We start from the raw sequence: 16,569 nt of genomic DNA, 5'->3' as shown, positions 1-16,569 counted from the left end.
AACTTTTTTGTTACAACATTTTATGAATGAAAAACAGTCTTTGTCAGGTTATTTATTTACTTTATGTTGCATTATTGCAAGAAGAATCTTTTTATCATGTTTTTTACTTTACCATTAATTCAGGATACTGAAGAAGAAAAATCATTAGGCATGCCAGACAAATTTCACCTAGTCTTACAGGTTGCAAAGAAGGCTCAAAACCTGCTTGGAGATGTTGCTGATGGTCTTGAAAAACTACAAAAGTATGATATTAATAGGCCTGAAATCATGTTCATTGTAAATAATTACTGCTAAACAAACTTATTGCATTAAAAAAAAAATTTTTGTAGATTAATTTAAGAAAAAAAACTTTCAAACTATTTTTATTTTCAACTTTAAAAACGATTTGTGATATCTTTCCCATTTTTGTATTGTAGTCTGTTTCTTAAAATTCATTGCAATGTTTTTGGGAACTGGGGTATTTTTATATTTATTTTCTTCCCAAAAATATTATATTATATTGCAGCATGTTTCTGAGAAGTAAAGTAAAATAATGATAATGTTTTATATATTTTAGCTTAATATCATGGAGTGACGTACAAGTTACAAAATCTCTTTATAAAAATATATGTGCTGGCTTTATATTATCACTTTTTGTTTCGGCTTCAACGCTTCTTACCTATGCAGGTGAGTGATTCTTTTGTTGTAACATCAGCAACATCATTATCAACAGCATCATCAACAACGTAAAGATCATTATCATTAAAACAGAAAGATCATTATCATTACTTTCATCATCATAACGTAAAGATCATTATCATTATTTTCATCATCAACGTAAAAATCATCATTATTTTCATCATCATTAATGTAAAAATCATCATTATTTTCATCATCCTCAACATAAAGATCATCATCATCATTTTCATCATCATCATTTTCATCATCATCATCAACGTAAAGGTCATCATCATATCAACAGCATCATCATCAATGTAAACCTTTATTCTATCATATATAAAACTTATTTTTTCATTGCACTTTTAAAGGTTTTTTTATTGGCGTTAAGTTATTTATTACCAAAAACCTGTATCGAAAATATCCTCGCCTGAAACAGAAGTATGACACGACAGCTGAGATGTGGAAGAAGCTGCCAACGAACGAACAAAAAGTACAATGCAAAATTGTTTCACAGAGAAGACAGGTAATACATTTACACAATTATCTTTTATTTCAGCTATTATTGAATGCTTTTCCTGACAATTTTTTGATTGTTTATTTAATATATATTTAGGCACATAGCGATGAAATTATTTTTAGTGATTATGTGATAAACAATATAGATGTATACACTACACTACATACACTTTTTAACATAACTTTATCTAATAATGATAACAAAACTAAAACTATAAAATTTACTGTAGTTAACTTAAGCCCATATATGTACATGATGATGTCATATCACTACCATATTTGGGCACATCACACTTTTTGTCAAACTAGTTTGATAGTGTAGACAGAGCTTTAAATGTAAATCAAGTGGTGATCGGCCTTTAGTGAGGATCACATATTATAACATAATATATAATACTAAATTAAATTTATTTAAAATATTGTTCAATATTTTAAAGAATGCTTTATTTTTACTAACAAAATAAAATATATAAAATATAGAATAAAACAAATAATAGGAATTCCCCCAAATATAGATAGTTCCCTCAAATATAGATAGTTCCCCCAAATATACATAGTTCCCCTAAATATACATAGTTCACCTAAATATACATAGTTCCCCCAAATATACATAGTTCCCCCAAATATACATAGTTCCCCTAAATATACATAGTTCTAAAGTAATGTAAATTTAGACTTAGACTTCCTTTATTTTCACTGGCATTGAAACATACCAAATATAGAATATAATATAGAATAACAATTATTTTTAATTCCCAATATATACATATTCTGCAGTAATGTGAATTTATATACAGTACTTCCTTTATTGGATGATAAGGAAACCACAGGTTGATGTTATCTCTTTTTTATATTGGTTGTTAAAGCAATACTTAACAAAAGAATTGTTCACACTGCAATTAACAAAGATTTTACAGACCTGGTATGGAAAATTGGTGGTTTTCAACAGTATGTATTTAGAAGCACTAAGATATGCCTGGTTGAGTAAGAACTTTTACTGTATTCATCATTTTAAATTAGTGCACCTATTTTACTTCCTTAATCCAATACTTATTTTTACTAATAAATTCTCTCATATAAACAAATTACATACATAGTTGCCCTATTAACATATTCAACTGTATTAAATATAATTTAGTTCAGTTAGTGGCATTTCTGTGTTTTTACTTGATAAATTATACACCGTCATATATGTTGTTATCAACCATTACATGGTCATCTTCAGATGGACATTCAGACTCCTTATCTTTCTGCGTATTAGCATTTCTCAAGCTTCCATTCTGGGATTCAGTAACGTCAATCACATCTCCATAAATGTTATTTTCCACCATACCATTGTTTTCTTCAGATGGACATTCAGACTGCTTATCTTTCTGCGTATTAGCATTTGTCAAGCTTCCATTCTGAGATTCTGTAACGTCAATCACATCTCCATAAATGTTATTTTCCACCATACCATTGTCTTCTTCAGATGGCTTATGCTGCTGCATATTGTTATTTCTCAAGCTTCCATTCTGTGATTCTGTAACTTCAAATCCACCTTCATATATGTTGTTATCAATCATACCATTGTCATCTTCTGTAGGATATTCAGACTCCTTATCTTGCTGTAATTTTGAATTTCTTATTGATTTTGGAACTACTTGAGCATAGGCGTCACTTCTATTGCGCTTGTCAGATGATGTCTTCAGATCTGTCTGTATCATAAATTCTGGTTGATTCTTTGAAGCTGATAAATGATACATGGGGTTAGACTCTCTGTATAATCCCTTACTTTTATTGGAATACTTCATCTGCATTTTATCACCATTTGTTGTAGACTTTCCTTTTCCATCTTGTTTCTTCAAGACACCACAAATTAGAAACAATAGAAGACAAATACAAATAACAGCTGGAATAGCAAATAGATATATTATTATGCTGACTTCATTTAAAGAAGAAGATTCTTTAGTGTCATTGGTAGAGGTTGTGTTTCCATCTGTTGTTGATATTGTTGTCAGAGATGTTTCCTGTATTATACATGTTGTAAAATCTTCCTTCCATGTGACCCTACATTGGTATGTTGCCTCTAAATCTTCTTGTTGAAGAGTAAAAGTGTAGTTCAATGAGTATTCTGTAAATCTCTCTCTATCATTATATTCTATATCTCTACTCAAAACCATTGCATCATTTTTCTGCCATTCAATGCTTATTGTTGTATAACCTGGCTGTGTTGTACAGGTCAAGGTAGCATTTTGTCCAATTAAATCACTCTGGTAACCAGTAGAATTACAAAGAGGATATGGTGCTGGTGGTGGATATTGTATAGACAGAGTGACATCACCAGTTATATCTATTAATTCATTACTAGTATTTGTTGCTATGACTTTACATCTGTAATTATTTAAGTTAATAAATTGTTCAAGTCCACTTGCAACTGATATTGTAAATTCAAATTCAGTGGAGTTGTTAAGTGAGTAGGCCAGTGCTTCTTGGCCAAGGTCGGAGGTTAATAGTGTTCCATTTCTGTAAATATCTCTTTCAGCTCCAGAATATTGAGTTTCTCTTGACCAGATGATGTAATGATCCTCAATCAAAGTTTGATTAGTACATTGGAGGTTGATTATATCACCTTCAGTGGCATGTACAAATTCAGTTGAGTTTCCTATCAATATTCTATGTTCCTCTTGTGTTGTTTGCAATACATTTGTTATGAGTGAAATAATCCACAAAATATCAACAAGTTTATCCCCCACCATGATTGAAGTTCCTAATAATCTAATGCTCAATTGTCTAACTTAAATATTAGAAATTAACTTCCTTAAATGGAATATTCCATTAATATAGAATATGAATATTGCTTATAAATAATAATTACTGTATTTCTGTCAATAATATTGTTGAAATAAATTCTGCAACTGTTTTTTTTTATTTCCATGCTATAGTGAATTAAATCCTATTGCTTCAGTTATTTATATGCAAGTAAGACTCTGGTTTTCTCTTCTAAGAACTTTTATATTTTGTGTAGAAAAAGAGTACACATACCAAAAGTATTGCATATACTTCACTGAGCCTTTTATTGCCTTTGTTTATCTTTGTAACACAATGGATCTTAAAATGGTATGACACTCCACCTGAATTATTTCAATTAATATTGAAATTACATTGTTACTCGTACATGCAGTATATGATTTATGCAAAAGCAAGGGACAAGTCTACTGTAAAGTTATTTATTAATTGCTGTTTAATATGCTTATATTTGCATTGTTCAATTCTTTATTTCTTTAAAATGGACCTGAAATGGATTTTCGATTTTTTTCATTTTAGAATGATGTTTTGGGGGCTATTAGGTGTTGCTAGAATGTATATTGTTACAAAATATAAATTGGCCCTTTTGGGGAAAGCCCCATTTGAAAATCAAAAAAATTCGCGGGTGACGTCACTTTGCGAATATATTCCTATCCCTCCAATGGACAATTTGCAGTTTTTTGGCTATAACTCTTGAAATCTATGGAGTATTTTCTAAAAAATGCTTGTGCATTTGCAGAAACGTATTTAGAATTTTTTTAGATAAAATTATTACCGTATAAACGGTTATTCATCGAGTAAATGACGATTTAAAATCTTAAAATCAACGGTTTTTTTCTGACAATACCGAAGTTGGCCTGGCAACGTTGTCCGGGATACAGCTCCGTGCGCAATGATGCGTATCCATATTTTCCGTTCGTGTATTTTGTATCGTTCGTAATTTATACTGCTAAAATGTGTTAGTTTCTTTAGTTTTTAGTTTAGCAGAATTAAATTAGTAATATGAGATGATAATTTATTTGTCACGAATCAGGCAGTTCGAAAACAAATTTTATTCATTTTACTTTGGCTTGACAATGAGCGCAGCAAGTTGTTGATATCGCTTTGGTCCTTGGATGCACATGAAACGGAGCCTCGCCGCATGATGTGGGTGGTGGATCGACTCCGCGCACTGGATTGGGGGCCTAGGCCTAGTAAAGGTTTGGGAGGTAGGCCTTCTAAATTCGGGTTTTAGAACAAACGAAGTACATTTTAGGGACCTATATTTCAACAACATTAGATATTGAATAAATTAGTATTAGTGTCAACGCTTCGCGTATCTTTCCAGGCCGTCGATCATTCACTGACTATCTGGCGGCATACACGCTCTCGATATCATCGTGTGTATATGTGACATCGTGAATATAGAGGCTTCCGACGGCCGTTGAAATAGAATATTGCAATGGCGTGAGTAATTTTCGCTAATTTACCATGGTATCTTAAAATTTCGTTTTTACTCAAAATACTATACATTTTGTTTTTATTTGTATGGGTTTGTGTTAATTTGATACATTTAAATAACATGTGTGAATTTCTTGAAAATCGAAATTCCATTTCAGGTCCATTTTAAGTGCCACCTACTCAAAACCATGACTCACCCACCAAAAATAAACCTAAGATGCTTTGTTTTGGTTAAACTACAGGACTTTCATGAAGTCCAATTGGAAAGCAATTATATACAATGTTAGTTCTTTAATATTGTGCATGTGCAAAAGAGATAGAATTGATACACTATCTTCTTCTAAGTCACAGTACCAATGCGGAAATGATTCTATAAGAGCACTTAATCAATTGCGGGTATTTCTCTATTCTGTGATTCTGTCATGTCATTCATGCCTCCATAAATGTTGTTTTCAACCATTACATGGTCATCTTCTGATGGACATTCAGACTCCTTATCTTGCTGCATATTAGCATTTCTCGAGATTCCATTCTGTGATTCTGTAACTTCAAACCCACCTTCATATATGTTGTTATCAAACATACCATTGGCATCTTCTGTAGGATATTCAGACTCCTTAACTTGCTGTAATTTGGAATTTCTCATTGATTTTGGAACTACCTGAGCATAGGCGTCACTTCTATTGCGTGTGTCAGGTGATGTCTTCAGATCTGTCTGTATCATAAATTCTGGTTGATTCTTTGTAGCTGATCCATTATACATGGGGTTAGACTCTCTGTATAATCTCTTACTTTTATTGGAATACTTCATCTGTACTTCACCATCTGTTGTAGACTTTCCTTTTGCAGCTCGTTTCTTTAAAACAACACAAATTGCAAACAATAGAAGACAAGCACAAATAACAGCTGGAATAGCAAATAAATATATTATTATGCTGCCGTCATTAGAAGCAGATTCTTCAGTGCCATTAGGAGAGGTTGTGTTTGCTGTTGTTCCATCTGTTATAGAGGTTTGCAGTTTTTGAGTAGTTTTACCTGCAGTTGATGTGGTCAATATCTCCAGTTTTTGTGTGGTCAATGTTTCTGATGTTGATGTGGTCAATATCTCTAGTGTTGATGTGGTCAATGTCTTCCGTGTTGGTGTGGTCAATATCTCCAGTGTTGATGTGGTCAATGTCTTCCGTGTTGGTGTGGTAAATATCTCTGCCGTTGTTGGTAATATTGTTGTCTGAGATGTTTCTTGTACTGTACATTTTGTAACATCCTCCATCCAAATGACCCTACATTGGTATGTTGCCTCTAATTCTTCTTGTTGAAGATTAAAGATGTAGTCCAATGAGTATTCTGTAAATCTCATGTTACTATTATATTCCACTTTTCCACTCCGAACCATGACTTCATTTCTCCACCATTGAATAGTTATTGTTGGATGACCTGACTGTGTTGTACAGGTCAAGGTAACATTTTTTCCAATTAAATCACTCTGGTAACCAGTAGAAGTACATAGAGGATATGGTGCTGGTGGCGGAAATTCTATAGGCAGAATTACATGACCAGTTATATCTATTAATTCATCACCAGTGCTTGATGCTATTACTTTACACTCATACCTATTTAAGTGAAGAATATGCCCAAGCCCTTTTGTGATTGATATTGTATATTCAACTTGAGTGGAATTGTTAAGTGAGTATGCCAGTAATTCGCCCACTTTTCGATCGATCGTGAAGCCAAAACAAATGGAAGACTCCTAACTTTTCAGCGAAAATACCGGGTTTTCCCCAATTTGTATCAACGGAGTCTGGCAAAAATAGAAAGACAATTAATGCAGCAACTATACAACGTCAGGCTAGGTATATAGCTAGCGTACGATGTTCGTACGTTATCGATGTTTACCAGCTAGGCCTACAAAACTAAGCCTAGCTAGGCTAGGCCTAAGACCGTCCACGAGAGGTCGATCGCCGCGAGCTACTTAGGTAGTGCATGGTTTCTCACTTTTTATCATAATTTACCATAAAACGTACATTTAAGACGAGGAATGACATGGTTTAATGTTTTTAAAGTGATATATATGTATTATTTTCCAAAAAACGTCCAAAATTGCAGGGAAGGGGTCTTTAAGTGCCACCTACTCAAAACCATGACTCACCCACCAAAATAAAACCTAAGATGCTTTGTTTTGGTTACACTACAGGGCATTCATGATGTTTAAGTCCAATTGGAAAGCAATTATATACAATGTTAGTTCTTTAATATTGTGCATGTGCAAAAGAGATAGAATTGATACACTATCTTCTTCTAAATCACAGTACCAATGCGGAATGATTCTATAAGAGCACTTAATCAATTGCGGGTATTTCTCCATTCTGTGATTCTGTGATGTCATTCACACCTCCATAACTGTTGTTTTCAACCATTACATGGTCATCTTCTGATGGACATTCAGACTCCTTATCTTGCTGCATATTAGCATTTCTCGAGATTCCATTCTGTGATTCTGTAACTTCAAACCCACCTTCATATATGTTGTTATCAACCATACCGTTGTCATCTTCTGTAGGATATTCAGACTCCTTAACTTGCTGTAATTTGGAATTTCTCATTGATTTTGGAACTACCTGGGAATAGGCGTCACTTCTATTGCGTGTGTCAGATGATGTCTTCAGATCTGGCTGTATCATAAATTCTGGTTGATTCTTTGAAGCTGATAAATGATACATGGGGTTAGACTCTCTGTATAATCCCTTACTTTTAGTGGAATGCTTCATCTGCATTTTATCACCATTTGTTGTAGAGTTTCCTTTTCCAGCTTGTTTCTTCAAGACACCACAAATTAGAAACACTAGAAGACAAACACAAATAACAGCTGGAATAGCAAATAGATATATTATTATGCTGCCGTCATTAGAAGATTCTTCTTCAGTGTCAGTGGTAGAAGTTGTGTTTGCTGTGGTTCCATCTGTCACAGAGGATTGCAGCTTCAGAGTAATTTTACCTGCAGTAGCCAACTTAATTGATGTTGATGTGATCAATGTCTCTGGTATTGATGTGGTCAATGTCTCTTGTATTGATGTGGTGAATATTTCTGTTGTTGGTATTGTTGTCTGAGATGTTTCCGCTACTGTACATTTTTTACCATCCTCCATCCAATTGACCCTACATTGGTATGTTGCCTCTAAATCTAGTTGTTGAAGAGTAAATGTGTAGTTCAATAAGTATTCTGTAAATCTCAAGTTACTATCATATGTTACATTTTCATTCAAAACCATGACTTCATTTCTCCACCATTGAATTGTTATTGATGGATAACCTGGCTGTGTTCTGCAGGTCAAGGTAATGTTTTGTCCAATTAAATCACTCTGATAACCAATAGAAGTACAAAGGGGATATGGTGCTGGTGGTGGATATCTTACTTCCAGAAGGACAGAACCAGTTATATCTTTTAATTCATCACCAGTACTAGTTGGTATTACTTCACATCTATACACATTTAAGTTAAGATATTGTTCAAGCCCTTGTGCAATGGTTATTGTAAATTCAACTTCAGTGGAGTTGTTAAGTGAGTATGCCAATGCTTCTTGTCCTAGGTCAGAGGTCGATAGCATTCCATTTCTGTAAATCTCTGTTTTATCTGAATTGAACAGAATGGCTCTGTTCCAGATGATGTAGTGATCCCCTGTCAAAGTTTGATCAGTACATTGGAGGTGGATTATATCACCTTCAGTGACAGGTACACGTTCATGTGAATCTCCTATCAATATTCTATATTCCTCTTGGTTTGTTTGCAATATATTTGTTATGAGTGAAATAATCCACAAAATATCAGCAAGTTTATTTCCCACCATGACTGCAAATTGTAATAATATAATGCTCAATAATTCAAACTTAGTATTTGAAGTTTAACTTCCTTAAATGGATTATTCCATTACTGTAGAATAGAAATATTGCTTTTAAATAATAATTATTTCTGTCAAGAATATTTCTGAAATAAATTCTGCAACTGCTTCTTTTTTATTCCCATGTAATTATAATTAAATAAAACTTATTGCTTTGCGAGTTATTCATATTATGCAGTTATGAATCTGTTTTTAACTTCAGAGAACTTGATATTTGTACACTAGAAAAGAGTACACATACCAACAGTATTGTATACTTCAGTGATTCTTGTATTTGCCTTTGTTTACCTTTGTAACACAATGGGTCTTAAAAATGGTATGACACTCCACCTGATTAATTTACTCAAAATTTCATTATTGCTCATTGTCAGTATATTTTATGCATGCACTATATGCTGCATACAATAGCAAGGGACACTGTACTACTGAACAGTTATTCATTAATAGATGATTTGTAGCCTAGGCTGAGTTGAATGTTTATTGGTGGGCTTATACCCTGAAATATTCTTATAATTTGAACACTTAATCAATTAAGGGAATTGTTCCATTCTGTGATTCAGTAACATCAATCACATCTCCATAAATAAAAGTATTGTATACCTCAGTGAGCCTTTTATATTCCTTTGTTTACATTTATAACACAATCGATCTTAAAAATAGTGTGGCACCCTTTATTTAAACAGTGTATAGAATAGTATATTTATAACCACCACCTGATTAATTCACTCTTTTTGATATTACTCATTTTGTGTATTTAATATTGTATGCTTCATACAGCTGACTGTCACAAGCCATATTTAGATAGATTTAGATTTTGTACCTTAAAGTGAGGAAGATCTAGGCCTATGAATACAAAAAGATAATACTATAATAATATGTTTTATTTACATTTATACTTGTACAGTATTACTGTATATTTATTTGTTAATATTTGTTTCATAGATTAGGTCAAGTGGAATATTTTTTCCAACTTTACACTGAATTGGATTAGCATCTTCTTGAATATAGAATGTAGTAAGTCAGTCATATGAATTATCTTACATCAATATTATTATAGTTTTGGTGTGAGCTGTACCCCAGGATGGGCTTACATTTGCATCAGCATAGACTGTTAGTCTCATTCATAAGTTTTCATGTGTATGAATAGTAAGATACTAGGAATTAAGAAAATCTTAGAATAAGAATGAAATTATGACACTTCATCTTGATTAAATGCAACTGGAAAGCAACTGTTTTCACCCTCTATAAAGTACAAGAAAATTCTCGATGATGCCTTTATCTTGGCAATAATGTAATACATACATATGTATGTAGCTTACTTTAGTAAATATTAGAGACAGTTTGTAACATCACTAGTTGATGTTTTTACTTATATAAAAATTTGTCTAATATATGAGTATCAGTACTACTAGTTATTTAATTAGACAAAAAGAAAATCAAATCAACTGTACAGTAGGTGTGTAAAATCGTTACTCAATATTTCTATATCTATATTTACTTGTTTTAAGTTGACATAAACAATTTTCAGATCAAATTGTTACATAAATAGAATTTGAATATATAAATATATTATTAGTGTTATTTCTGTAGTTCATAGATTACACTCCTCCTCCATTACATGGTCATCATCATCCGATGGGCATTCTGACTCCTTATCTTGCTGCATATTGGAAATTCTCAAGCTTCCATTCTGTGATTTAGTAACTTCAAACCCACCTTCATATATGTTATTATCAACCATACCATTGTCATCTTCTGTAGGATATTCCTTATCTTGCTGTAATTTGGAATTTCTTATTGATTTTGGAACTACTTGAGCATAGGTGCCGCTTCTATTGCGTGTGTTAGATGATGTCTTCAGATCTGGCTGTATCATAAATTGTGGTTGATTCTTTGTAGCTGATCCATCATACATGGAATTAGACTCTCTGTATAATCCATGACTCTTACCTGAATTCTGTTGTAGGTTTTTGTGGTTTTTCCAATACTTCATCTGTACTATATCACCACCTTTTCCAGCTTGTTTTTTCAAGACAACACAAATTGCAACTAGAAGACAAATGCAAATAACGGTTGGAATAGCAAATAGATATATTATTATGCTGACTTGAGATTCTTTAGGTCCATTGGTAGAGGTTGTGTTTCCATCTGTTGTTGGTAGTATAGTTGTCAGAGATGTTTCCTGTACTGTACATGTTGTAACGTCTTCCCTCCATTTGACCCTACATTGGTATGTTGCATCTAAATCTTCTTGTTGAAGATTGAAAGCATAGTCAAATGAGTACTCTTTAAATCTCAAGTTACTATCATATGTTACATTTCCATTCCAAACCATGACTTCATTTCTCCACCATTCAATGAGTATGGTCGGATTACCTAGCTGTGTTGTACAGGTCAAGATAACATTTTGTCCAATTAAATCTCTCTGATAACCAGTTGAACTACAAAGAGGATATGGTGCTGGTGGTGGATATTCTACTAACAAAATGACAAAACCACCTTTATTTATTAATTCATTACCAGTACTAGTTGCTATTACTTCACATCTATAAACATTTAAGTGCATAAAATGTCCAAGCCCTCTTGCAATTGATATTGTAAATTCAATTTCATTGTCGTTGTTAAGTGAAAATGCCAATGCTTCTTCTCCGAGGTCAGAGGTCAGTAGTGTTCCATTTCTGTAAATCTCTTTTTCATTTTCAGAAAATCCATCAATTTTTCTATACCAGATGATGTAATGTTCCTCTGTCAAAGATTGATTAGTACATTTTAAGTCAAATATATCACCTTCAGTAGCTTCAAAAACATTTTGTAATTCTCCTGTCACAAGTTGTCTAGATTCTTCTTGATTTGTTTGCAATACATTCATTATAAGTGAAATAATCCACAAAATATCAGCAAGTTTACCTCCCACCATGACTGCAATTCATAATAATCTAATACTCAATTGTCAAACTGAATATTACAAATTAACTTCCTTAAATGGAATATTCCATTAATCTATAATATTGCTTTTAAAATAAATATTTCTGGCCAAGAATATTTTGTAAATAAATTAAACAATTTTGTTTAATTCCTATGGGTAATTAAATGCTATTGATTGGTTATTATGATTTATGTTAAAGTACAGTAGGAATATTTTTACCTGCAAAGAACTTTTTTATATTTCGTCTAGAAAAGAGTATACATATCATAAGTATCATATACTTTAGTGAACCTTTTATATACCTTTGTTTACCTTTGTAAATACAATGTGTCTTAGAAATACTTTTACGCTCCACCTGGTTAATCGCTCAGTTATGACATCATTTACATGTTTGCTCATTTGGTGTATTACATACATATATATGCTTTATATAGTAGTGGACATGCAAGTCTATGAAAACAAATGACACTCCAATTATACGTGTACAGTGTTACTGTAAATTTATTTATCAATAGTCGTTTCATAGCCTATTATTGTTATTGTTATTGTTATTGTATTATATATATATTATTATATTGTGGTGGGCTTACAGTATACCTCTAGATATACTTTAGTAGTATGTTTGGTTTTTTTCAGAGCCATTATATATACCACTAAAATGTTCAGATATTTAGTAAGATAATGATTAAATGCTATAAGTATAAAGTGAGAATAATATGATAAAAATTCCCCAACCAAAATTATAACTAGGACACTTCATCTTGATTAGACCCACAGAGCTTCTATGGAATTTGATGCCATAGACAATTAAACTCTGTAAACCCTCAATGAGCTACAGTTAGAGCACCAGTTCTTGTAATCTTGCTCACAAGAGATCAAATTGATATACAATCATCTTTTCAGAGTTCTATTCAGGTGACTAACATGAAATGACATTGGCATTTTTTGTTTTTTTAATCTTTTGATTTGGTAAACTGCATCTTCTGGCTCATTGCAACAAACATGTTTTTTTCTTCCTTAGTATTATTATGTTCTTCAACTTTATTATACACATGTTCTGTGTTCATTTCAATTGGTTTGTTGTAGATGTCTGTTACTTCAGTGACACCTGCCATTGTTTGATCACTATTGTTTGGTGTCTGATTTTCATGGTTTCTCTTTTGAAACACTAGAGGCAGTATACCCAGATGTTAACAGGTAACTGTGTAAAATAATATTCCAGTGTTTACTATATTTAAGATTCGTTATTATCAGTTGTCATCATCTGTGAGGTGATTATGATGGCAATGTAATCTCATACTTTATAACTTATCATACCTTGTTCATTTCTCTCTTGACATAATTTATATAGACATGCTCTTTTTCTTCAGCAACTTCATTATAGACATGGTCTTTGTTCATTTCAATTGGTTTGTTGTAGATGTCTGTTACTTCAGTGACATCTTCCGTCTTTTGAACAGCATTATTTGGCGTCTGATTTCTCTTGTACAGTAATAAGATTATTAGTAGTATTAGAAGAAGAACAATAACTGCACCAATTGACAATCCAATGGTTAAAGACGATGTTGATGCAATATTTGTCTGATTTATGGTTTTTGTTGCCAATTCCGCTGGTTCTGTTGTTGGTAATATTGTTGTCCGAGATGTTTCCTGTACATTGCATGTTGTAACATCCTCCTTCCATGTGACCCTACATTGGTATGTTGCATTCAAATCTTCTTGTTGAAGATCGAAGGCATAGTCCAATGAGTACTCTTTAAATCTCAAGTGACTATCATATGTTACATTTCCATTCCAAACCATGACTTCATTTCTCCACCATTGAATAGTTATTGTTGGATTACCTGACTGTGTTATACAGGTCAAGGTAACATTTTGTCCAATTAAATCACTCTGATAACCAATAGAAGTACAAAGAGGATATGGTGCTGGGGGTGGATATTCTACTAACAAAATGACATAACCAGTTATATCTATTAATTCATTACCAGTATTAGTTGCTATTACTTCACATCTATAAATATTTAAGTGTATAAAATGTTCAAGCCCTCGTACAATGGTTATTGTAAATTCAATTCCATTGGCGTTGTTAAGTGAAAATGCCAATGCTTCTTCTCCAAGGTCAGAGGTCAGTAGTGTTCCATTTCTGTAAATCTCTGTTTCATCTTCAGCATATCCATCCATTTTTCTATACCAGATGATGTAATGTTCCTGCATAAAAGTTTGATCAGTACATTTGAAGTCAAGTATATCACCTTCAGTGGCATCAATAAATTTCTTTCCTGTCACAAGTCGTCTAGATTCCTCTTGATTTGTTTGCAATATGTTTATTATAAGTGAAATAATCCACAAAATATCAACAAGTTTATCTCCCACCATGACTGAAGTTTGTAATAATCTAATGCTCAATTGTCAAACTAATATTAGAAATTAACTTCCTTAAATAGAATATTCCATTACTGTAGAATACACATTTTGGTTTTAAAATAAATATTTCTGGCCAAAAATATGTTGTAAATAATTTTGTTTTTGTAAACAATTAAAAAAAAAAATTCCTATGGGTATTAAATGTTATTGATTGGTTATTTATATTAAAGTACAGTATGAATCTTTTTACCTGCAAAGAACTGTTTATATTTTGTGTAGAAATTAAGAATATACATATCAAAAGTATTGTATACTTCAATGAACTTTTTATATGCCTTTGTTTACCTACCATGTGTCGCAAAAATAGTATGACAGATCAACGCATGATTAATTCACTAATTTGAACAGCATTGAAATTACTGTACTTTATTGCACATTTGTTATATTTCATACATGCTTTATACAATAGCAAGGGATGCAAGTCTACGAAACAATATAAACGTTTTCCAACCACAATTAAAACTAGAACAATACGTTATCTTTGATTAGACGAGATGTAATATTCCTCATTTAAAAATTCATCAGTACATTTGAAGTCAATTATATCACCTTAATTTGAAGCAGTAGATATAGGTGAGTCTTCTGTTACAAGTCGTCTAGATTCCTCTTGTGTTGTTTCACAATGTTTGTTATTAGTGAAATAATCCTTTTTTCCACATAAGAACTTGATATTTGATGTTTTACTATCCAAGAATATACCAAATATTATATACTTCTCTTTTATGTGTGTTTATATAGCCAACAAAACTATTCTTCTTTTATCTACCTTCATAGAATGGGCCTAAATAATAGTGTAGCATTCATTTGAACAGAACAAGATTAATTTATCATTCCATTGAAATTATTGCTCATTTGGTAATGATCAAATATAAAGATGCTCTATGCAGTTGAATAATCAAATAAAATCTCTATTTGTTCCATAAAAAAGTGTACATGGAAAAATTGTTTTCCTAAACAGAAATATGAATGTCAAAGGTTACGGGGGCTGTAGCCCCCTCGTCGGGGAGCCCAGCCCCCCGTCGGGGAACGCGAGTACTTTTCGTCGGGGAATATAATATACAGTAAAAATCATTCGCTTTCACTTCGTAGCTTCAGCGCCTAGAAAACCATGACATTACATTTTTTTAGTACATCGGACGGAGAGCTATTACACTTTTTTGCATGCATTATTGCCGGTGATCTAATAAACAATAGGTACGCACTTGTCTGGCGGTGTCCCTTTGTACGAATCGTTTAACATTGGGCCCGGCCCATTGCGGTTTACGCGTGATATCATGTTCCATCCAGGGACCAGAATGTGTACTGTTAGTATCCAGGCGAACTTTACCGAAGCGTTACATTGTGAACTGTGTATCGACGTACGCTATACAGCAAAAGGGTACGAATTATGTAGGCTCGCCTAACACTCGCACTAAACAAACATTTTTCCAGCATCTTATTATACTTATTTATTTATTTATTTTTATTTTATTTTATTAATTTTAGCAATTAAAACAATACATAGACTTTGAGTGTGCCAAGGAGTGGCAAAAGAGGTCGAAGGATCACTGTCGCCATAAGGCGTGCCACACCAGCACTCAAAGCATACAATAAAACATAAAACAATGTAAATAAGTAATATAAATACTATGATTATATACATTAAAGAGGCATAGTGTTTTTAAAGTGGTCCATTAACATGTTTTTAAATTGTACCCAACTTCCGCAAACAAAGGCGTCTGTAATATTGACCGGTAGTGTATTCCACAGACGAATAAATCTGGTTGGGATACAATACTTTCCACTATCAGTTTTGGATGCAAGATGTTTAAAAGTCATAACGGTAAAATAATCTCGATTTGATTCGGCTGTCATCAAATTCAATCTAGTTAATTGGTCAGAATATGGCTGATCTAAGATTCGTTGATGAAGGATAAATCG

General features: G+C 32.5%; 1 protein-coding gene across 2 annotated transcripts in view; it reads left to right on the top strand.

Annotated features, from left to right (window-relative positions):
• LOC140058396 (GRAM domain-containing protein 4-like) overlaps positions 1-16,569 on the top strand; it is a 73,822-nt gene that overhangs the window by 6,458 nt on the left and 50,795 nt on the right. For both annotated transcript variants that reach the window (XM_072103971.1, XM_072103972.1), the window contains exons 11-13: positions 124-242; positions 557-666; positions 1,029-1,183. In XM_072103971.1, coding sequence (XP_071960072.1) covers positions 124-242; positions 557-666; positions 1,029-1,183 — 384 coding nt within the window. The remainder of the gene's footprint in view (positions 1-123; positions 243-556; positions 667-1,028; positions 1,184-16,569) is intronic.

This window comes from Antedon mediterranea, chromosome 9 (genome assembly GCF_964355755.1).
Source record: "Antedon mediterranea chromosome 9, ecAntMedi1.1, whole genome shotgun sequence".
Classification (NCBI taxonomy): Eukaryota; Metazoa; Echinodermata; class Crinoidea; order Comatulida; family Antedonidae; genus Antedon; species Antedon mediterranea.
This window is presented reverse-complemented; position numbering and strand designations above follow the sequence as displayed.